Here is a 25,369-nt window from a genome sequence, read left to right as displayed (position 1 = left end):
CTTTCTTATAATAAAACATTTTTTGTCCAATATATTTCAAATACCATGATTTTTAGTAACTTTCGTTTATATTTGAGTTTTATGAAGGACTTAATATTCTACTCATAACATGACTTGTACATTTAAAGTACATATTTTTAACACACTTAATAAACGAATTGGTAAATAAATTTTCACCTTCGGTACTCGGTACTTTAAGGTCACGTTCATGATTTTGATAATCAAAGAATACGCGATGGAAAAATTATTTGATTGTGTCATTATTGGTCAGATTTCCGTGGATTAATTACTTGATCTTTTTCGTGTACCAGTCGTGACTAATTTTGTTACGAAATCTTATAACTAAAATTAAACAAATATTTACTGTAATAAGCACGAATCATATAATTATACTGTGGTTGAATAAAGAGTTATAAAGAATTTCTAAATGAAATTTATGCAATCGATGGCTATCTTAGATTAGAGAACATTATCCTTAATTCTTTTGCAGTTTACTATGTGTTAGTTGGAGTAACTAAAACGGAAATTAAAATATAAATACTAATTTGTTGATACAATATATCTTATTTAAAACTCTATTAGATGCTTAGCTTTTCATAATATAATAAAAAAACCGACGCAGAAGGGAAGAAAATAATAAATATACCTTTCACAATTCTAAAATTATTTTAGGCATGTTTCTTTTTCTTCTTATCTCGCTCTATAGCGCCTTGTGAGCCACGACCTGCTTAAAAACGTTCTTGATTCGCAACTCTTTTTTGATGTCAATAGATGTAGATGTCTTTTTGACTTTTTTTCTTTTTTCCTCTGACTGTCGTTATGGTATTCTTGTCGGAACCGTTTATTCTATACGCATTGTTTATAGAGTACTATATATAGCGTGTATATAAGGTACTAGTACAGATTAAAAGACTAAAAGAATGCATATTTCCAAAAAAAAATCTCAGCTTCTCTGTTAATATTATTATCATAATATTATTTTAATTTTAAGTTAAAAAAAGTTATTTTTGTTTTGTTTTTAGTTCGCATAAATGTCACGTTTTCTAGAAAGCGCCTTTTGGAGAATGATATATTATCAAAAACCTGCTGCATAAGTACGATATACGAATCCTCGCCGTAATTGATACCTTATCAAGAACCTCTCCTAATTTCTCCGGATAAATTACGTATCGTAGTCCTAAAAACTAAATCTCTTACGGGATTGGCATCCTCATACACAAAGACATCCCTACAATATCTGACACGCTTTCTCCACATATCCAACTCCCAAACATCTACTACCTCGCAGTAGACCTCCTCCATAGAAATACTACCATCACTCTAATCGCTTACTACACCTGCTCCATAGAACTACCACCACCACTGTAATCGCTAACTATAGACATCCAAACGTGTTCCTTTGTGAACTTTTGATTGAGTATTTTTTCACACTCAACAGAGCCATTCTAATGGGCGGCTTTAATGCTTCGGTGACTCCTTCACTAATTCTAGCGGCAGACATCTTTCAGATCTCCTTCTGGATGTGCCTAGCGATAGAATCACCAACACCGAAGTTACGTTCTTTGCCAGCTTTAATAGGGTCAGTTAGTTCTTCTGCTTTTACTTTTATTGTGTTGTTCTGCTAGATATTTTCGATCGTTTTGATTTTTCCCAAAGGTGTCTCTCTTGCGCACAATAAGTGGATAACTTTCTTGAATTTGACCCTGTGAAATGCCTTCTTAAGTTCCACAAAACATAAATATTGTAATCTAATAATTTTGTTTGCACTTGATTCATTATAAATATAGCGCCGGTGTATGATCTTCTCGACCTTAAACTTTGTGGTTCTTCTACTAGTCTTATAATTTCATTTAGTATATTTATTATCACCTATTAGGAAACTTGTTCTCCATTTTTGTGGTATTCTGTTTTGTTCTAATATTTTTTGGATTAGCTTTTATAGATGTTTCGTGAGATCTGGTCCTCCGTACTTTAGATGTTTATTCGGTGTTCTCTTCTCTTCTAGCGATTTTCTATTTTTAATTTCCTTAATGCTTCCTTTACTTCTCCATGCTCATTGATTATTTCTCAATATTCGTTCATGTCGTTGGTGGTTTATTATTGTCATCTTTAGCAAATAGGGATGGATGATATAATAGTCTGCCCAGGTTTCCTTCTAAATGTGTTTCTTTGTTATTATTTCGTTTAGGTCTTTTCTTTGTTCTCTGATAATTCTCCATATTTCTTTTTGTGTTCCATCTATTATGAGGAGATCTGCCAAAGTTCCCTTTTTATATGTATGACGAAAGTATTCGTTGAACTCAATACGATTTTCATGTAATATTGATACTAAATTTTTAAATATTTGGTAAAAGAGGTTACAGATTTATACTGTTGTGATGGTGAACTAATAGATGTAGCTAAAAGCTATCACTAAAAGCACAATTTTTTTTATATATTTCACTACACCACATCTACTGAAATTCCTCAATGAGCGGCATAAGTTAGGGATATTGAAAATATAATGGTAATGGTACTTCATTTTGCATCTATTATTTGTAAGTAAATAATTAAATGTTATAATAGTTTTTAAAAAACATGAAAATTTGAGACCTTGAAAATGACCTTTACTTTTCCAGTTAAAATATAGGGCCCAGTATTTTTTCGATTTTTCGAAAGAGGTTTTTCGACTTAAATCACTCAAATACTGCCAAAAGATGATAAAACGTACAAGAAACAAACATTTACATGTGCTTATTTTCTTAATATCAGAGATCAGAAAATCCGCGTATGCAAACTGTTTTTAAAACAACATTAAATATCGAATTGTGCCATAGATACGGTTCTAATAAAAACTGAGTATGGCTTTCTAACTAAAGAAGAAAGAGGGCCACATTCAAATAGGGCTTCGCTTTAACTCAGGGCGTAATTGATCATAATAATAAGTTACCAAAAACAGAATCTCACTATTGCAATTCGACTACAAAAAGAGAGTATCTAGAAGGATCACTAAATATTAGTATGATGTATAGGATGTATAAGGAGAAGTGCTTGGAGGAGAACGTGCCATTTGTGAAACAACAGATTTAGCAGGAAATTTTCAACACAAGGTTTAATCTTGCATTTTTCAAGCGGAAGAAAGAGTTGTCCTCAGTATGTGAAGTGTACAAAAATATAAGTGAAGAACAAAAAATTGAAAAAAGGGCAGAAATTAAAAAGCACAATGACGAAAAGGTACTGTCGCGCCTGGAAAAGGAAAATGATAAGAAATTGGCCTCAGAATGAAGCCATGATACCTACCAAACTATACCTACCTCCCTACCAAATGGAAATGTATCCTCTTTTTATTACAAGAGGAAGTTAAATGTTCTTAACTTTACATTTTTAAATAATAATACAAAAGAGGGCTTCTGCTACATGTAGCATGAAGGTGAAGCGAAAAGGGGTGCAAACGAAATATCAACATGCGTTTTTAATTACATAAAAAAGTATGGCATAGGAAAACAGGTCGTGTTTTATAGCGATAATTGTTCCGCCCAAAACAAAAACAGATTTTTAGCAACTATGTATTTGTATTCAGTGAAGCACTTAGATGTTCAACAAATACTTCACAAATATTTCATTGGTAGACATACTAAAAATGAGGGCGGCTCTATGCATTCATGCATAGAAAAAGAGAGAAGTAGAATATTAAAAAGCAGGCCAATAATTAATGTTCCCTATAAGGTTATTACCATTGTAAAGTCGGCCAAGAAAAAGGGCAAATCGTACTTCGTTACTGACATGTCCACACAGGATTTTAATACAAATGAAAATGGAGAAAAAGTTACTTGCAATTAAATTAAAGTTATACTGATTAAAATACCCAATAAAATTTTTTTTATAAGACATTCTGTGCCGATCAAGAATATAAATTTATTGGTGTAAATTTTGCCGAAACTACTGGCAACATTGTAATGAAATTTTATACGAATATGTTTTGGAAGCTGATACATCCCATGGATTTGTTTTTATATCTGATTCTCATAGAGGGCGCTAGTTACACGGATCGTACTAAGTATTAGTCAATATAACTTTGTTAAGAGTATAATTATTAATCAAAATGTCAAGTAAACTTAAACATTATTCAATTTTACACGAAAAAGGTACTCCTGGTAAAACTCGATACTGTGTACCGTTTTCGGAATATGTTGATTTGAAAATTATGAAGTAATAATTGATGCTGGTAGTAATGATAAAGTTCTAATAGGTATACCTCTATTTTCTCCAAGTGTGCCATGGAAATCTGACATTTATTGATTGTTATGACGATAAATCAACAATAATTAGAGTTTTGAAACCTTGTTATTTGTAAAATCAAATCAAAATGTACTCAAATGTTAAATACACTGACATGTTATTAACCTTGGGCGAATGTTTAGGATGTTCTAGTGCAGCTGTGACACGTTATGCAGAAAAATTTCCTAGAAGAAACTTACCAAGTAAAAAAACATTTAGAGCCGTTGGACGACGTTGTTGAGAAACTGGGAATGTGAGACCAAATAAAATAAATTCTGGTAGACCAAGAACAACAAGAACAATTAATAAAGAAAATAATATTTTAAATTTACTTGATCAAGATCCAACAGTTAGCGTAAGGAATATAGCAAGACAAACAAATACTTCTTCTTCAAGTACTTGGCGGATACTGAAAGAACAGCAATTACATCCTTATCATTACAGACAAGTCCAAGAGCTCTTGCCAGATGATCTACCAGTTAGAGTGGATTTTTGTGAAACATTGCAACAAAGGACAGCCCACAATCCAAATTTTTTAAAATGCATTCTTTTTACGGACGAGGCCACCTTTACGCGACAAGGCATGTTTAACTCCCATAATGCACACTACTGGTGTGATGAGAATCCACGAGTCAAAAGGGTATCACGTTACCAACACTCATTTAAAGTTAATGTTTGGGCAGCAACTTTAGGTAACAAATTAATAGGTTATAATATTCTACCAGGAAATTTAAATGGTGATATGTATCTTGATTTTTTAAACAATTCCTTATTCGAAATATTAGAAGATTTAACGCTAAAGATCTTTATTTTTTATGCACGATGGAGCTCCACCACACTTTGATAGAAGGTGTCGTAATTCGTTGAGTAATCATTTTCCGAATCGATGGATTGGTAGAAGTGCAGAAGCTCCGATTTATTGGCCTCCTCGGTCATGCGATTTTAACCCTTTGGACTACGCAGTTTGTTCGTATATTAAGGAAAAAGTCTATGCTACAGAGGTAAATTCCAGCCAAGAATTGGAAGAAAGAATTCAACGTCAATTTAATGACATCATAGCTGATCCCCTACCGTTTAGAAGGTTAATGGAATCTTCAAATACTAGATATCCTATTTTTTTTTTTTCAAGGTGTTTAGTGCAACAGTAGGACAAGTTCTATTTTTTCTAAAAATTTAAACTTCTATCTTTTTTATACCTAAAAACTTTTATTTGTCTTATTATTTTGTACTCTTATCGTAAACATTGTTTTGATTGACTAATTACTAGTAATTTCATTACAGATTTAAAATACACACAAATTTTAAATCGATTTTCTCGCAAACAAAGATTTTGCACATGGCTTACTGTTGCTCTGAGGTGACGATATAGTAATACTTTGTATATAATATTTTGACTTGTGTCGATAATCGAAAAATATTGAATTTTTACTATCGAATTAATAGAAGTTTTATTAAAAAAATTTATTTGGTGCTCATAACCGACATTTAAAATCGCCGGTTGCTTTAATCGTTGTTTTTGAGAGACCGGTTCATTCTACACAAAAAGTGACAATAATTAGTTTTGTTTAAAATTACTACAGCTACATTTCTTGTTGAAAATTTTTTTCTACGGCGCGCGTATAATCGATGTTTGCCATTTCCGCTTCCGCCCGAAGGGTGCATACTTTATTGCATATTTTTATGGTTTTAAAATTAATATTCTTAGAGAAATTCAGTTCGGACAATTTTTAGAGATCTAATGGCATTTTCGTCTCTGACGACTGGACTATTATTAGTTTTAAATAAACGTTAAAGAAAGCTGTGAAATTCATGTACAGTAATGGTTATTATTTTAAAAATCTCACACCGAATTTTTTCGTAACCTTTTCAAACTAAATTGAATTCAATTGTTTTATGTAACCAAACTCGTACATTTCAATAGCAATATTTCTGAAACTATTGTATATACAATAGTCTAATTGAAAATTTGGTTTATTAAGATACAATGGATACTTAAAAACATTCATTTTCAGTTAATAACGAATAGAACAAACGCAGGTATATAATTTTTACTGGGTGTGTCGTTAAACCTTTCACAGTATTGCTGCATTTACCTATTTTGCAAAAAACTTAATTACATATTTTTATTAATATATTATTTTGAAAATATGTCGACAAAAATATCTATAATAGTTTTGGAAAATATAAATTTATTTGTACTATTTTTTTGATAGTCATTATTTTGAATGATGTTAATTATTGTACTTCTCATTGTGTCCTGAGTCAAAAACATGTACCATCTCCAAAATAGACTCTGGTTGTATTCGAAAGAAAGACACTAAGAATAATAATGGTAACGATACTAACATATTAGCAGCATATTGAAAATGTATCAAAATCGACTAGGGTGTTGGGCAACAAAATGTTTTAATGCTGCCTGAAAATTTAAGAAATTTGCTTGAAAAGAAATTTGAAAATAAAATTAAACAAATGTTGATAAGAAATTCCTTTTATTTAATTTATAAATATATACAACATAATTTTAATTTTAATTGAGATTTTGTACATATTTGATATGTGTAATATGAATCAACAGTATTGAATATAATAATTAAACTGCGATTTGACATTAAATACAATGTGGTAAATAACCTGTGCTTCAAAAATGTGAAAAACCTTATTTCGAGTATATTCCTGAGTGTAGCAGTGGCTTGGAAAAATAATGAATGCTACATGCTCATACGAAGTAAAAAAATAAATTGTGGAAATTTTTAAAAATCGCTCTCCACTCTGCTTTAAACGTTCAACGTGAAAGGGTCACTGTTTCATACCGGCTCACACAGTTGAACCTAGGTAGAAATACATACCTAGAATTACCATAGCAACAAAAGTGAAAATACAACTACGAATAATGAGGTACGGCGGCCGTAGAAAGGTACGTTTTTAGGAATAGGTCCACGGAGGGTCTTCCTGGTTAGTTGTCCTTAGAAAATTGGTGAAACCGCTTATTTGGACGTCCCTCGGAGGCGTTCTTAGTTAGATCGAGAAGGTTTGACGAGTGCCTAGCGAACACTAAAGTATTTCCTGCGAAGAACAAGACTTTTTTTCTAAAGGGGTTCTCTCGTTGTCGTCGATGAATCTGCTTTCGACTAGCAGGAAATATGGACAAAAAATTCATTTATATAATTTTTTCCCAAATACGGGCCCTGGCCCACGGAGAACTTGGACACCTGAGGTGGAGAGCCCATCGCTTCAGTGATATCATCCACTCCGCTGCCAAGCATGCCAACCCTCGACAACCTTTCGGACGAATCTAGCGACTTGCTCGGTAGACTAACCGACATCCTCAATAAAGCTTTTACAAAATTCCCTGCCTATACCACCAAAATAGTATCTGATCTGAACATTGTCAAACCTCTTTTAAATCTAAATGCACTTGCTACAGAAGATGATTCTGATAGCAACTATGAGGACTTCCCTCCTCTTCCACCCATCGCCGAGGGAAACTCTAGCGACTCAGACAATATTGACGAACCAGCCACTCCTCCTGCTCCGAGGCCTAGGACTCGCTCCAGGTCGAAGAGAACCAGGAGAACTAAATGCGCCACAAAATCGAAGTCAGATAGACTTTATAACTCAAGAAATATTGATCATATAAAACAAATTATAGGAAATATAATATGAGCGCAAAAAGGCAAACATTTTCAATCTTTTTCAGATTTTGTTAAATAAAAATTAAGCACAAGGTTTGCGACTGGCGCATGTCGTAATTATTGATACAAGATGTGTCCTGAAGAAATTCCAACAAAAAAAAAAATAAAGTCCAATGGAATTGATATAAAAAATGTTCAATTTGAAACAGATCCCCCTTGGACTATATTAAAAATAGGTAGACTTAGATGGATTGGACATGAGTCAAGAGCAAAATAAAAGTACCCACCCAGACGAACCATATCAGGAGCAGCAGTAGAAAATAAAAGTAGGGGTAGACCAAGACTGAGATAAACAGGTGGTGTGTGTGTATGTGTGTACATGAGTGGATTTTTAGTTTCGTTTTTTATAATAAGAACCAAAGTAAAGAAATTATCTGTAGGTTTTTGCAATAAATTTTAGTAATACAGTTTTACTATTTATTTTAGCTTATAGAGACCAAATGAATCTAGCCACCTCTTTTCTTGACGCTTCCGCAATCTACGGAAACACTTTGGAAGACATGAGTCGACTGCGCACCTACAAAACTGGTCATGTAAATATTTCTACGTGTTCATCTTGTTTACTTAATCCGTTGTACACTGTTTTTATGAAAGAACATAATAGGATCGGGACAGAATTAAGCAAAATAAACCCGGAATGGACAGATGATACACTTTTTTTGGAAAGCAGAAGAGTAGTCACTGCTGAATTACAGCATATTACTTATAATGAGTTCTTACCGCTAGTTCTAGGAGAGGTGAGTTTTTTCCAAAAAAATTTACTTAATACGAATTTCATTTTATTTTACTACTGCGTGTCAATTAAACTAATACTTTTTATTCAGTCCGACATTTGTAAACTGCAATTGCTACATCATTGAAATGATCTCATATGTTGTATTAACCCATTAGTGCCCAGATTATTTTTTCACAGTTTTTAATGTGATGCTAATATTTTGTTGGGAGCAGTTTTATTAAAAAACATAAAAATAAATGATTTTACGCATTCGGATTTATAAATCACTCAGTATATGATCTTACATATATGTGACGCTAGGAGCTAATGGGTGCAAAAAATACAAAATATATCTGTAAACAGTTCTATTTATTTAAAAACTAAAAATAATAATAAAAAAGAAATTTAAACATTTTGGTTTTTGTGATAGGTAACGCAACAATTAATACAGAGACCTAAGTTACATTTTTTACAGATCGTGCGTATTGAACTTTTGCAAAATTTTCCAGCACAACATCTTCTTTTGTCGTTTGAAATTTTATCCACTAGGTGTTTCATCGTATCCTATGGAAATGGAGTCCTGCCAGTGCCTTTAGAGGATGACGAATATTTCTTCAATTAAACTTGCACGATAGCCCTTCGAAAATCTATTTGGGACATCCAAGAGTTGTTTGATTTTCGATACCAACACCACGCGTTATTGACTGAAACATCAAGAAGCCATGTCAACAATACCATTTTCTGTTTCTAATTTAAATCTTTTACTGTCCAGCATTCTAATCCATTCGATCAGTACCACCCATTTTTTTGTTATACTCTGCAAATACTGCTAGTCTGCTAACTTGTATGTGTTTTTTTTCTTTTGCGAATAACGTCTAACATTTGTTATTGAATTGATGCCATATCTATTTGAAGCAATGCAAACTACGGAATTATCGACCCACTTAGTTACTAGTACAGAATCCGTCTTACTAATAGTACTTTTCTTAGTATTCCCTTTCCTTTTTCTGAATATCTTTTTTAGCTAATAAAGTATCCTTTTAACCGTAAATATGACAATAAACTGAAGGTAGTAAATAAATTGTCAAAGTAAAACAAAAATGGAAAAGATTTCAAATTATTAGGTAGTTCTTCTATCATTTTCACAAGTGGTGCTGCCGCCTTTCCAAAGTTTCTTTCTATGTCAATATCAGGACAAATTTTCCTTGATATATCATACTTTCGTCGAAAGCCAAATCTTTTTCAGGAATAAAATACTTTTTGAATCTGTCGTTCACTTTATTTATAAATGGCCGTATTTTTCACAGCTTATCACCCTTATCAATATTTGCGTTAGAATTTAAGTGAACAAGCCTCAAAATTTGCTCAAATCTATTACGTCTCATAGCATTATATACCAGTTCATTTCTAGTATCAAGACTTTGCTCCCAATACATACGCTTGCTGAGAAGATTATTATAACCACTGAGAATCGATATAGCAATAAAACATTTTATTTCCTCTTGCGAGACTCCTGGGTCGGGTAGGTTCTTGAAAGTAGTATAGTGGTTTGTTTCCTGTACCAGGAATAAGCTGATTCCTTCATCTATAAACATTTCGAATATATCAACAACTGATTTGTTTTTAAACAAAGAATAATCTGACACAGAAAATTGTTTCTCGTTATATGTGAAACCTTTCGAAACCAAATCCCGGGATTCAGAAACTTTTGGATATACCATATGAGCAGGTGTATTCTGTCGATTCTGACTGTTAAACAGAAATTTCTTCTCCTAATATAATTCCATCTGCAGTTCTAACTTCTGCATCGGCAAGTAGCTGACGTTTGCTCAAATTGTCAAAATCTCCGCCGTCGTCCTCATCTCCGGAATCCTCATTCGTCAGAGTAGCCGGATCTGTTGGCGCTATATAAATTGCCTCTATAGAGTCATCTATCTCATCGTATTCTTTCAAGGCTGTACCAATAGCTTCTTGAACAGTCAGGCCTTTTTCAAGAACTGCAGCAAGGGCTCTGAAATAAAAAAAAAAACTTAGTAGGTACAGTTATATTAAAAAAAAGGGTACAAGTATTAGAAAGAGAAGTTAACGTCATCCTATTTGTGTAAAACCGGCTGGGATTTTTGGAGGTTATCAAATGTCATAAGTGATCAAAAATGCAACTCATAGACGTCAAAGACGTTTAATTTGATAGAAGGTTTAACGTTACGTACAATAAAAAATTAATATGCCTCGTCATTTAAGTGAGATTGAAAAGGCTCAAATAATTACGAAAATGGAAGAAGGATGGTCAATTCGTGCGCTAGCAAATTTCTATAATAGAAATTTGAAAACAATCTTCAGAATTAAGCAACGATGGGTCCAACAACAATCATTAAAAAGAAAAGTTGGTTCAGGGCGTTCCAAAGTATCCACTCCTCAACAAGATGCTGCTTTAGTTCAATTCTTAAGAGATAATCCACTTGCGACGTCGAAGGATTCAAGGATTCATACGGGATTTCCTGGTGCCCAACCTACTGTAAGCAGAAGGATCAATGAATCTGAATTAAAAAACCGACCAGCTGCTAAAAAACCATTAGTAACTGTTGAACATCGGCAAGCAAGAGTAATATTTGCACTAAACTATATTTACCGCAACCCACAATTTTGGAACAACGTCATTTTTACTGATGAAAAGACATTTCAGCCGACCATAACGGTCAAATCCGTGTTTATCGTCCAGCCAATACTAGGTTTGAAGAACGATATATTCACTCTCATAATAAATCTGGACGTTTTTCTGTAAATGTATGGGGTTGGATTAGTATACATGGACCTGGTGTTTGTTGGCGATTAGAGGGAAGATTTACTGCCGACAATTACATTAACGTTTTGGAACACGTAATGCTCCCTTCTATTGAGCAATTGTATCCTAATAATACTTTTATATATCAACAAGATAATTGTTCAGTCCACACTGCCCATGCCGTAAGGAATTGGTTTCAAACGCAAAACCTGGAAGTATTGCCATGGCCTGCGCATAGTCCAGATATAAATCCAATTGAAAACATTTGGGGCATAATTTTTAAAAAAATATATAAAAGAAATTTTATGCCACAAAATTCAGATCAATTATGGGATACAATCTTAGAGTGCTGGGAAGATCTTGATCCAAATATAATATCTAATATAATTCAAAGTATGCCAAATAGACTAAATAAAGTTATAGAAGCAGACGGTTCTATCACCAAATACTAAATTCTATTTGTAATAGTCATTAAAATTATTCTTAATATAATTGTTGAATAAATGGTTTCGTCTAATTAATGCTCAACGCCAATGATTTATATTTTTAATAACCTGTGACATTTGATAACCTCCAAAAATCCCAGCCGGTTTTACACAAATAGGATGACGTTAACTTCTCTTTCTAATACTTGTACCCAAATTTTTAAATTTTAAAGTTCTATAAACACTCTATATACTAATACTTAAAAAATATGAATAAAAATAGCATACAATAAAAACAAAACATATTATATATTGGTACTAAATAACTAGAGAATATGCTTACATTTCATCCTAGCGTTACAAATATGTAACCGAACAACTTTTTTATTTAAAAAAATATCAAAGCTTTTTTACACAAAAAATATGTAGGTATTTGTATTTCTTATACTTGTTTTCTAATATTAACTTTATTATATAAAATAAGAGTAATATACTTACTCTTTATCAACGAAGTCCATTATTTGAGGCTTTATTTCTTTCGTTATATTTTATATAGGTACAAATTCAAAACTGAGTTCTAATAAAATCGCACATTTACGACAATGTAAACACTAGCACCTTCTGACAAGAACTAACCTGTTTTCAACTGAAAATTTGCGACGTAGACGATAGAGGATCTATTTAGATGGCACCACTTTGCCGTTACATAATCTTAACGCTAGGAACTGATGGGTTAGATTAACTAAGAGATCATTCTTGATAGGCACTTTTACTTTCTAAATTAAAAAAAAGACAATTTTTTAGCATTACTTTTTATCCTCGATTCGCTCAACAATTGTTTCTGGTGTTAACATTCTATTTCTGATTTCTTCATTGCGAATGCCATCTATTCTAGAAATTCTGGCACATCGTCGTATGTAGTCCATTTCGACGTAATCGTCAACATTTGACACGATTAAGTACTGTAAGAAGATCCATGCTGATTAATAATAATTTTGTTTTCACTTTGCAGGAAACTATGATACATTCCCAACTAGAGCTGAAAGTCCACGGAAGATTTTCCAATTACTCAAGTAACAAAAGGGCTGGAGTATTCAACGAAGTAGCAGTTGCTGCCTTACCTGCATTACTCTCTTTAGTACCTCAAACTTTGGTATGTGCTACCAAAAGTATTTATAAGATTTATGAAATATCTATATTATCTTTCCTGATTTACAGGCCAAAGTAACACCTGGAACATTTGAACATATGATTGATGCTTTAATATCTACTTCATCACAAACAGTAAATGCTCATATATCTGTACATGTTCGACCAGACTGGAATACTTTCTTGCTATTTTTACATATGGGCAGAGATCATGGTATTGCTTCCTACTCAAAGTATTTAAGATTGTGTAACAACTCAGTAATTACAAGTTTAGAGACATTTAATGATCTCGGAAAACTGATAACAGCATCAGATGTAAAGATACTGAAGGAATTGTATGATGGTATTGAAGATATAGATCTCATTGTAGGTGCTGTTTTGGAAGAACCATTACCAGGTATGACTTTCTTTATTACTCTTTCAATTACATATATATATTTTTATACCGCATATATATAATTTATTTTTATGATTAGCTGATCCAGAGAACTTCTGGGTATCTCAATGCATCGTTTTATTTCAATGCTACGGACCAATTTTTCATTAAGCTCACATTTCAAGTAATTTTATCTAGGTACTTGCTATAAAACTTCTCCTTTAACATAGATTGTGTCGTTTTCAATATTGTTTTTACTAACAATCAAAGTTTTTGTTTTTTTTTGTGCTCAGAACCATTCCATACCTCTCGCAGTATTGTCAAGTGGGATCAACCAAAATTTGCACTTCTCTAGTGTCCGCAGAGAGTATTGCATCATCTGCATATATTAGATTATCCACTGGTGTTCCGTTAGTTAATATGCTTTTATTAATGTATTTAAAAAATAGAGGGGATAGTACACACCCTTGTCATTTTATTCTGATTATCTAAATGTAAAACATGATGACTAAGATTTTTTTATTTTTCAGGTGCTATAGTAGGACCAACATTAAACTGTCTTTTGAAGCAACAATTTCACCTCCTAAAAGAATCCGACAGATTTTGGTATGAAAACGACCTTCCTCCAAGTTCCTTTACGGTTAAGCAGCTGAACGAAATTAAGAAAATAACACTATCTGGTCTGATATGCGCCAATACAAAGAATCTACAAAAATTACAACCAAGAGCTTTCTTACAAGAAGATTTATTCTTGAATTCTAAAATCAATTGTGATCAATATCAACTGCCTACATTATTAGAATGGGAAGAAGAGGAACCAGTACCTGACCTAACGGATGATTTGTTAAAAGAAGCCCTGAGTAAAGCTCAACAAAATTTATTGGAAAGGAGGAAAAAGGAGTACGAAGTGTGGGCACAAGGTATAAAATAATATTTAGTTAAATGGTCATGTGAGGAATCTCTCTTCTTTTTAAAAAAAAAAATTGGTACACACAATATTTTCTTTTTTTTTAGACTTTAAACTTAGTGAAGTAACTAAACCATTGTGTTTTTTATTATATTCTTCCTTTTATAGTCAAATAATCAAGTACATTGTAATCATACTAATTTAAGGAAAAAAGTTAAGATTTGATTTCATGTACAGTGTGTCTGTGTATCCGCTTATACGTATTTCGCCCTAAAAGGGCTCTTTAGAGACAACTATTCACAGTCGCTCTGAACGTGAAAATAAATCTTTTCTGTCTTAAGAAGCAACTCTAACATGGCTTCGTATAGACGCAAATAGCGACATCTGATATTAAAATCCGTAAACTAATTTTCGAAACCAAATTCAGATTTTTGCTTTAATCTGTGCCTTCTAAGAATTGCATTCCACAAAATATCTCCTCAACTAAGCAAAAATCCTTAGCGAATTGGTTTCTAGTACTCGTACAGAGTATATCGGAATAAAAGGAAAAAAGACAGTTAAGATTTGATTTCACGTACAGTGCATCTGTGTATCCGCTTATACGTATTTTGCCCTAAAAGGGCTCTCCAGAGACGGCTATTTTAGGGCGAAACACGTAGAAGCAGATACACAGATGCACTGTACGTGAAATCAAATCTTAACTGTCTTGTTTCCTTTTATTCTGATATACTCTGTACGAGTACTAGAAACCAATTCGCTAAGGATTTTTGCTAAGTTGTGGAATGCAATTTTTAGATTCCTTATGTCTCTAATAACATCTTTATCAACGTCTGTTTTGCCTTGCAATTCTTAAAAGGCACAGATTAAAGCAAAAATCTGAATTTGGTTTCGAAATTAGTTTACGGATTTTCATACTAATTTAATTTCAGGTGGTGGTGTAAATCCAAAATCTCCCCAAGGTACAGCTGTAGCTTTCAGCAAAGCGAACAAAGAAGCAATAAAACTAGCTAATACTTCCCTCCTGTTCGAACTAGCTTCGAATGAAATTGTTAACGGTTTAATGCACCGAAGAAGAAAACGGCACCTGATTATTGAAGCTGAACTACCAATATTACGAAACGAAGTTACTGAAAGTTTGCAAAATATCGATTTCAGCAACCTGCCACAGTTTGGTCAAAATGTACAGGCTGATTTTGAATGTGATGAAACTGGTCCATGCGATCCTCAATATCCATTTAGGACTTATACTGGTCACTGTAATAACTTGAGAAATCCTGGATATGGCAAGGCTTTGGCAACATTTATTAGGCTTTTACCAAGTCAATATGAAGATGGTAAGGACATTTTTTTAACAAATATATACCATTACTATAACGAGTCTTAAAGTTATGAGTTTATTCTTTTCCTATATATGGAAGATTTAATTTTAAGTAGCGGTACAGGATACCGCGCTCACAGTTTAAATGGTAATAATTAGATTTGATTTTTGTATGTTTTACAGTTATTATTAGAATTTATGTAAATTTATTTTTAGGAATATCTAAAGCAAGAGTTACCGGTATAACAGGATTTGCCCTTCCTAATCCAAGAGTCGTATCAAGAGTGATCCATCCAGATATTAGTAACCTCCACTCAAGATATACTTTAATGACGATGCAGTACGCTCAGCTGGTAGATCACGACCTGACGCTGACTCCCATCCATAAAGGTTTTGAAGAATCTATACCGGATTGTCGATCTTGTAACAGTCGTTTCACCGTACATCCCGAATGTGATCCATTACCTATTCCTCCTGGTGATGATTACTATCCAGAGTTTAACATCACAACAGGTATTTATTTTTGTGTCTATAAAGCGAGTATTTGTATCTAAAACATCAAAAGTTATCTGATTTGAAGTTTCCTTAATAATATGTGAGGTTTGAAAAATGCCACAGCCTGTCCAATTTTACCAATCGTGCTCCTACGACAAATATAACTAAATAGCTAACAAGAGCTAGATGGTAAAAAGCTGATCATTCGCTAAGACTTTACGAAGATAACGTTGCTCAATTCGGAGCTTTATTGAGGATGGATAGGGATGTCGTTAATGATGAAATAAAAGATAGATAGATAAAAATAAATAAAGGGTAGATAATAAACAGGTTATAATTTGACGCTAGGAACACAAAAAATACTAAATACAGCTAAACTGCGAAAATTATTGCGGCAATATATTTTAACTTAATAGTTATAAAGGACTCAGGATTATACTAATTATATTTTAGATCGACATTTCATGTATTAATTATTTTGATTTTTTAAATGTTCATTTGAAGACCTATCAGTGGCGGCTGGTGACTCAAAAATTTGGTAGTTCTGCAGTATTTTTTGGTTTTTTTTAATTCAATATCTTTTAATCGTTGTATTTTACAACGAGGCTTTTAGTTTGATATTTTACACCATATATTTATTCATTATATATCTATTAAAAGAACTTACCGATTTTCTTCTTTTCAAATTGAAGATAAATCCAATTATATCAAAAATAGCAATGGTACATTATGGCACACTAGTAATTGTTTTATAGTTTATGTTTTTAGTAGAATTTTATCGATAAATACGTGAAACTAAGGAATGCAAACGAAAAAACACTACAAACAAAATCGCCACAACAATAATTGCATTATAGGGTCTTACGAACTAACTACACACAGAGCCAAATATATTAGTTTTTTTTATAAATAAGCTCGATTCGTCGATTTTTTTTTTTAAAGCAAACTTGTCTATAACTTTTTCATTAAAGTTTGGTATTTCTTTTATAAGTGTTTTTTCTACTGACGACATGGTTAATGCTACTAGTCGGTCTTCAGTCATGGAATTTCTTAAGAATGTTTTAATCCGTTTTAAACTCGAAAAGCACCTTTCAGCTTCTGCCGTACTCATGGGCACTGTAATTAGAATTTGAAGCAGTTTTACAGTTTCTTGAAAAGGCTCTGTTAAATTATTTTCAATTAAAAATTTTAAAAAAGGTATTGCCCCATTAATGTCTCTACAGTCTCTTCTAAAATAAATAACAGATAATTCAGTCTTCAAGCGCTCCCTATCTAAATTTGGATATGACGCGCAAGTCAGGCTTAAATTGTCATCTGGGAAATTATCACAATAATTATCAAATTGCTCAGGATAAAGCAATGAAGTTGCAAGTAGGTGATTTTTAAAAGCAAATCTATCATTTGCACAATTTATGATTATATCACAAACTTCGATAGATGCTCTCCGATGACCTACTGGACTGTTATCCTTCCATAACCTTTTAGTTGGTAATGGTTCAACGCATAAACTAGAACCTTAGTCAATGGTATCATCTATTGAATTTCTAACTGAATTCATGTATCTTTCGAAATCTGTCACCTTTTTATTGATTTCCAAAGGATCCGTTTTAGTCTTTTGAAGGGCATTATACAAAACGTCTACTTGTGGCATTATGCGATGGAAAAATGTTAACCAAAAAACAAAATTTTGATCCACTAGTATTCTTCGAATGGAAGACGCTGAACTACAGACAGCTGCCTTATCAAACGATTCTTCTATTTCTTCCATACATTCGATAAAAGAAGATCGATGTTCAAACACAACATTAACAGTTCGAATATTGAAGTTCCAGCGAGTTGGAGCGCCATGAGGAATTTTCTTTTGGACGATTTTATCTAAAACTGCCACTCGTTGTGGCGAATTTTTAAAAAAGGTAGGGATTTCATTTAAATTTCCAAAAAAAAGTCTAACTTGAGAGTTTTCGGAACAAGCCTTAGACATTATTAAATTTAATTGATGCGCGTAACAGTGTACAAAATGAGCAAATGGATATTTTTCTTTGATTCTGGCTTGAACTCCTGCGTGCTGTCCACACATGACCGCTGCCCCATCATAACTCTGAGCAATTAGTTTATTATTTGAGTTTTCCAGGATAGGATCCAAAACACTGAAAATGTTTTTGCTTAAAGTATCTGCATTTAATTTTGAAGGTACCAAATATGTCCAAAATCGTTCTACCGGTGCTCCATTTCGACAATATCTAAATACTACAACCATTTGTGATTTTGCTGAAATGTCTGTAGTCTCGTCGGTCATGACAGCTAGATATGGAGATTCCCGAATTTCCTCCAAAATTTTATCCTGGCATAATTGCAACATGCAGTCCAAAATATCATTTTGAATTTCTTTAGAAATGCCCTTTAAAACCGTCGATTCTTCCAAGTGTTGTGCTAAAGTTTTATCCAATTCAGCAGTAAAATTTATGAGGCCGCGAAAAATTCCAGGATTGTCGGATGTTTGTGTCTCGTCGTGTCCCCGAAGCGCCAATTCGAAAACACTACAAAATTTTATGCAGTCTATAATTTTTGAGAGAACATACCTATTTTTTGTTACAGCTTCATTGAATTTTTGAATATTTATCCAGTATGCAGAATCTAACTGTTCTTTAATATTCACGGAGCCTAATAAAGCATATTCCATTTGATTGTGCAAATGATGCTTAGAAGTTTCGTGCTTTTTTATTTTATCACTTAAATGTACTAAGTCTGTTACACCAACTTGCGTCCATGACTTATCACCTCCAAAGAGTACACAAGGAAAACAGAAAAGAGCGTTTTTTTCTGTTGCAGCCACATATCCAACTATTTCTCGTATAAATATCGCAATTAAATTGTCGTTTGTAATTTTTCCCTCGGCTTGATCCTTCTTTTACGATTTTAATATCCGGCAAAGGACGTCCTTTGCATTTTAATTCTAGTTTTTCGTCATAAGAATATTTAAAGAATCTCTTAACATTAATCAAATTATAAATAACATCCATCCTGAACAGCACTTTTATTCTCATATACTTAATATAAATACCGAATTACGTGCAGGACAACTTATTTTAACAGTCGTCGCGTCGCGATCACCGATTATTTAAAATTACAATAACCGTAGGTTTGTACACACTAGTTCGAACTGCGACAAATGCAACTCAAATATTGCTTTCAGTCGTCGCCTGAAAAGTGTTGGCCAGGGGTTGAGCGGGTGTTATCGGGGATATCTTTAACAGTTCACAGCTCGGAGTAGCACCGGTCCGGTCAAATAAGTGGGACTTGCTGTCGCCATGAGATGCGACGGACGATAGATTAAAATAAAGGCGGCCATGCACGAAAACCATCTAAATGAATTTAAATTTTATAAGTAGTGATATTTTTTATTTAATTTTCAAAGTAATTTTGTTTGGATTATTTTGGTGGTTCTGCAGCTCCGCAGCACTTATATACCAACCGCCACTGAGACCTATTATATTTGACTGCTCATTTAATTCTTTTAACATTTGTTTAGTTCCTTAATACCTGTACTAAAGAATACAATATCATCCGCAAGATATGCATAGTCATTTTTTTTAATTGAACCTTATATCGTTTTCAACGAAAATTATCACACTGTGTATTCACTGAATACTCAAAACTTAAAATAAATTACTCTAGGGGAGAGGATGTGTCTACACTCAATGAGGTCACTGCCTGGCCAACAACATTTTGGACCGAGAGAACAAATCAATATGAACAGTGCTTTTCTAGACGGATCTATGATATATGGAGAGAACCCTTGTAAGGCTAGCATGTTAAGAACAAATGGTGGTCTTATGAATTATACTGTCCATCCTGTAAGAGGAAAAGATTTGCTGCCTCAGACTAATAAGCATCCTGAATGTAAATCCCGGTCCGGATTGTGTTTTGCTGCAGGTGAGCTAACATTTTAATTATAAATAATGTCGAAAGAGCCACTAACATCATAATAATCATTTTTGTATTATAATTTGAAAATTTCTATTGACTTAATTGAACCACAAATTATAAAAAGGGAATGAATCCAAAAAGTAGGTTTTCGGTTAATCAATAAAAACTGTTTATTCGTTCTATTTAATTTTTTCTTGTTTAATAATGACATCTACTATAAAGAACAGTTTATATAAGTTAATTTGGATTGAAGAAAAACCATCCAGTGATTTTTGTTATTCACAAAACGATAAAGAAAATCTTGGATTTATTCCTTTCTCACAACTTATATTTTTTTAACATGAATAAAGACACAAAAATGTATGAAAAAGCTTATTTTATTTAAAGTAATTTACAAAAAATAAACAAATACAAAAAAAATCATTTCCATAAACTACCCTTCTTCCTCAATGATATTATCTGATGCAGTAGTTGGCCATGTAAGGATGTTTTCTTAAAATTCTTTTTTATCTGTTGAAATATATGGAATTATTTTCCGATATTCTGGATTGTCTTCCAAATTTACCTTAATACATCATCAGGTCCTCTTTTAGCTTCTCCTTGTACGTGTAACAATCTGCACAATTTGTTTTCACATTGTGGACACAAAACACGTAAAGCCATAGTTTCCTGAGATAGAACATTTCCTGCACTGGTATTTTTGGAAGCGGAAGGTTTTGCATGTATTCAAAAACAACAGCTCAGACATTTTTCTTTTCTTGGCATAATCTCAACACTTCTTGCTGCTTGAGGTAAAACTTTTTAGCTCGTCTCAGATGTACCATCGTTTCTGCAACTGCTACACGCTTGGCGTTTTCATTCAGCGTTTGACTTGTTATTTTAGCCTCAAGTTCTTCACAAGTTGAACAAATGTTAACCTGTGGTCTTCCAAATCTGTAGCCATGGTTATCATTATAGTATTTTGTAAAAAAATCTTATTTAACGATGTTGGCATGTTCGGGATACTTTTTACAAAAGAGTTCATGCATTAACATTGAGGTTGGCATCCAAACACTGAATTAGTCTGGTACAGTAATCTGATTCGTTTAACGGAAATGATCTAATGTGATGATCGATCGCAAGAAGAGAGGTCAGTCAAAAAATTACTGCTTTATAGCATACAAAATGGAAAAAGCTTGCCTATATACCTCAACTCTTGCAGAATTTATTTGGATAAAATAACGAAAATTATTGTCACGTCTTTTGGGATTTTCATTTATGGATCGTCTTCGAAAAATGTTCGAGCAGTTTGTGGGGCTCATAAGAAAAGTATCCTGTTCATTTTTTGGACGTCCACTGTACACAATTTGCAGAATCCTTTATTTTTCTTCTAAATTAAACTTCTGTGTGCACCGTTTTTTACATGTACACTCACTGTGGTGGAAGTAGTGTATGTTTCACCGTGTAAACGGTGTAATTTTTTTACCTCGTGTTTATATAAATGTTTATTTCGTACACCCCGTTTTCTCGCCAAATCGCATTAAATATTTATGTTACTGTCCTCACTACTATTACTATCACTAGCAACAGCAACTGAATTGTACTTTCATCACCACCAGTTACAGCTGAGCATGTCGCCGTAGGCCGCGAAAAAACACGTGACAAATAGATCGTTTATTCCCTTCTAACTGGTGGGTCAATTAATGTTTTAATAAGAGATTAATAATGCTTTTGTACAAACTAAATAATGATTTATATAAACAAAATTTTAGTCTACCAATGAGCTCTTCTTTATCTCCATTATTAGTGAATATATTTATAAAAAACTTCGAAATAAATATCATTTCTAAACAAAATTTAAAACAGATAGTATGGTGAAGATATGTAAAAAATGTGTTCTTTATATGGTCTCAGAAGTCAGAGTTGTTGGACACATTCCTGTTAATAGGATTCCCGATACAAACTAGAAAGAGAAAGCGATCTGTCAATACTTGATTGCTGATGGAAAGAACAGTACTCCGGTTTTAACTCTCTTCTCTGTTGCGGTGGGCGGCGTTTTATATTATTACCGATCTTCCATCTCCAGCACTCATCCATGGTAAAGGTATCTTGTGAGTGGGAGTGCGTACGTAAAGAAAGACAGCAAGCCGGTGGTAAGTGCTGGTGATGCCATCGTTATACACTATAGGTTTTTACAATCTACCGGTCTCAGAAACATATCTTTTTATAACTTATATATGACTTTTTTATCATTATGTTTTAGGCGATCCAAGAGCTTCAGAACAACCTGCACTAACAGCACTACACACTATTTTCCTGCGAGAGCATAACAGAATATCAGATTTTATCAGGAAGATTAATCCACATTGGGACGAAGAGAAAGTTTTTGAGAACGTCCGAAGAATCGTTATAGCATTGTTCCAGCAAATAACGTACAATGAGTTCTTGCCGAGAATTTTAGGTTGGAATGCTATGAACGTATATGACTTAAAACTATCTCCAAATGGATATTTCAAAAGTTATAATCCTAACTGTAATCCAACTATTGTCAATGAATTTGCTGCAGCAGCGTTCAGAATTGGGCATTCTTTACTGAGACCTCACATACCAAGGTAAAGGAAATGTCTAAAAATAAACTTTTGATTTAAAGTAGTTGTAATAATAATTGTAAATAAAGTAACGTATTCTTCTAGAGTTAGTCCTGCATACGAAATTGTCAATCCGCCAATTCTGCTAAGAGATGGTTTCTTTAAAATGGATATGATGATGAGGGAGAATATGGTAGACGAAATAACTAGAGGGCTTATCTCGACTCCAATTGAAACACTAGATCAGTTTATAACTGGGGAAGTGACCAATCATTTGTTTGAAGATAGGAGAATACCATTCTCTGGTAGGTTTCAACAAACACTTTTACGTTAACTTGAATTAAGTTTATTATATTTTTTACTGTTCTAGGTATTGATCTGATTGCAAGGAACCTTCAAAGGGCTAGAGATCACGGTATTCCATCTTACAATAACTACAGAGCCTTTTGCAATCTAAAGAGGGCTTACAGTTTCGAAGATCTCTCTAGAGAAATGACACCGGACAGTATTGCTAGACTTAAAAGTATTTATGCTCACGTAGATGACATAGATCTCTTTCCAGGAGGAATGAGTGAGATTTCTCTAAAGGGTGCAATGGTTGGACCTACGTTTGGATGTATTATCGGCATACAGTTTCGACAATTAAAGAAATGTGACAGATTTTGGTAAGAAAAAGAAATAAATAGCGTTCATTTAAATGAATTTTAACAAGTTTTTAAATCTAAAAGATGATACGATTAGAGGAAATATTAAAATTAAATTTGCCATTTTGTCTTATTGCGTCTGTGTTGCCTAGTAATGATTCTTGAAAATAAAATATCAAGGATTAAAAGATGATTTAATAAATACGTGTACTATTGTCTTACTTAATATAAATATTTTTTAACTTGGTACTGACATACTTTTAGGTTTGAAAATGAAGATCCAGTGGTAAGATTCACAGAGCACCAGTTAGCAGAAATCCGTAAAATAACTTTAGCTAAAGTTCTTTGCGACAATATGGATGTAGAAGGCTATATTCAAAGGTATGCCTTTGACCTTCCATCGAATTTCTTGAATCCCAGAGTGCCGTGTCATTCTTTGCCTTCCATCAATCTCCGCGCTTGGAAGGAGTACAGTAACGATCAAGGATGTTTAATAGGAACGAAATACGTACGCGTAGGAGAAACTGGTTTTGTTAGTCCGTGTACAAGTTGCGTTTGTACCGTTCAAGGTGTAAGTATTAAGTAACATTACATATTTACTTTAGTAAATACTTGTAAAGTACTTTATTAAAAAAATTGCAAATCATTCTCACAACTAGCACTGTTCTATTAAAAATTTTGGATTTGTTTCAGAAAATAGTTCCTTTTTTATCTTTTATTTAGACATATATAAAAAAAGTCTTCTAAATCACCTATACAAACTCCTGCAACGAATCGTCGTAATAAAAAACTTGATTTCTACCAGCCAATAGAGCAAGCGGGATTTCGTATTTTCGTGATGATCTATGGTGCTGAAACTTTGACATTGATAGCTTCAACTTCTAAAACGCTGCAAATAGCTTAGAGAAAAATAAAAAGGTTATTTTTAACTATATTGTTTAGTGACCGAGCTAGAAATGAAGACTTTAGACGAAAAACACGAGTTACCGATGTAATTTCCCGAATTGCTACACTGAAATGGAACTGAGACGGACACGTCGCCCGAATCAGTGATGAAAGGTGAACGAAGAGATTGCTTGAGTGGAGATAAAACTGTCCTCGCAAATTATAGACCTATTTGGCACGATAAATCGTACATCCGGCAGAGCAATCAACGAATAGAGAAATAGAACTAAACTAAATACATATTCAATATAGGACTAAACGTAGACAATGTATGGAAACAATGACAAAAAACCCTGCAAGTTATTTAAATACAGCGTATGGACTTATCCGCTAGAACTATATGGATTAAAGTCGCTGACAAACTATTTATTGCATTAACTTCTCTAGCAGGAGTATCACAGGGCTTAATAATAGCTCCAATATTATATACAGTCTACAACAGTGACCTACCACTCCCCCACACCTTGTCTGAAAAGTATTTTGCTGCCATATGCTTACGACACGACCCTAATTTCCGCAGGATCCTTAGGGGCAAACTGTATTCGAATGCTGTGTATTAATAGTTAACCTAATACTTAAGTAGTGTAATAAAGAAAGAAACACTTTCAATGCTGCGAAAACATAGCTAACACTATTCAGCAATGTAAGAGAACAGATCAACCACATCTTGCTCAACAGGAAGCGACTCAATTTTAGACCGTTGGTGTCTACTTTGGTATCAAATTTTTAAAGACACTTAACTGGAACGTCGACCTTTAAAACACTTTCAACAGGGCAAGAAATAGAGCCTATCTCCTAAAAGCACGTAGTGATAAATTTGATAACACCAACCACGTTATTCTCTTCTATACTTACAAAACGTTTATTAGACCAATTACAGAATACAAAGCTAAAATCTACATACCACTGAACAAAAGACAACTCAATGTCAATGTCAAAGTCCTCACTACTGAAAGAAGATGCTGAGGAGAATCATGGGTTCAATCAGCACAAAACACGCTTTCTCTACTATAAAAAGCTCGAACAGCCAAGAAAGGAAAGTTCTTAATAAGACATGTCACTAACGAAGGCAAGAACTCACCAGTCTCCCTAAAACTAAAGTTTTCTTCCTGCCTGCTAAACTTCTCAATATAGCGGGCAACGAGCTTCCTGATGAGCATTGGAACATCC

At 33.3% G+C, this 25,369-nt stretch overlaps 1 protein-coding gene across 1 annotated transcript in view; it reads left to right on the top strand.

Annotated features, from left to right (window-relative positions):
- Positions 1 to 25,369, top strand: part of LOC140447257 (uncharacterized) — a 97,321-nt gene that overhangs the window by 69,385 nt on the left and 2,567 nt on the right. The window contains exons 4-14 of the mRNA XM_072539811.1: positions 8,376 to 8,686; positions 12,884 to 13,024; positions 13,090 to 13,417; positions 13,927 to 14,316; positions 15,233 to 15,637; positions 15,838 to 16,134; positions 19,792 to 20,049; positions 22,286 to 22,634; positions 22,716 to 22,915; positions 22,981 to 23,275; positions 23,519 to 23,825. Coding sequence (XP_072395912.1) covers positions 8,376 to 8,686; positions 12,884 to 13,024; positions 13,090 to 13,417; positions 13,927 to 14,316; positions 15,233 to 15,637; positions 15,838 to 16,134; positions 19,792 to 20,049; positions 22,286 to 22,634; positions 22,716 to 22,915; positions 22,981 to 23,275; positions 23,519 to 23,825 — 3,281 coding nt within the window. The remainder of the gene's footprint in view (positions 1 to 8,375; positions 8,687 to 12,883; positions 13,025 to 13,089; positions 13,418 to 13,926; positions 14,317 to 15,232; positions 15,638 to 15,837; positions 16,135 to 19,791; positions 20,050 to 22,285; positions 22,635 to 22,715; positions 22,916 to 22,980; positions 23,276 to 23,518; positions 23,826 to 25,369) is intronic.

Source organism: Diabrotica undecimpunctata, chromosome 8 (assembly GCF_040954645.1).
Source record: "Diabrotica undecimpunctata isolate CICGRU chromosome 8, icDiaUnde3, whole genome shotgun sequence".
In the NCBI taxonomy this organism is placed as follows: Eukaryota; Metazoa; Arthropoda; class Insecta; order Coleoptera; family Chrysomelidae; genus Diabrotica; species Diabrotica undecimpunctata.
This window is presented reverse-complemented; position numbering and strand designations above follow the sequence as displayed.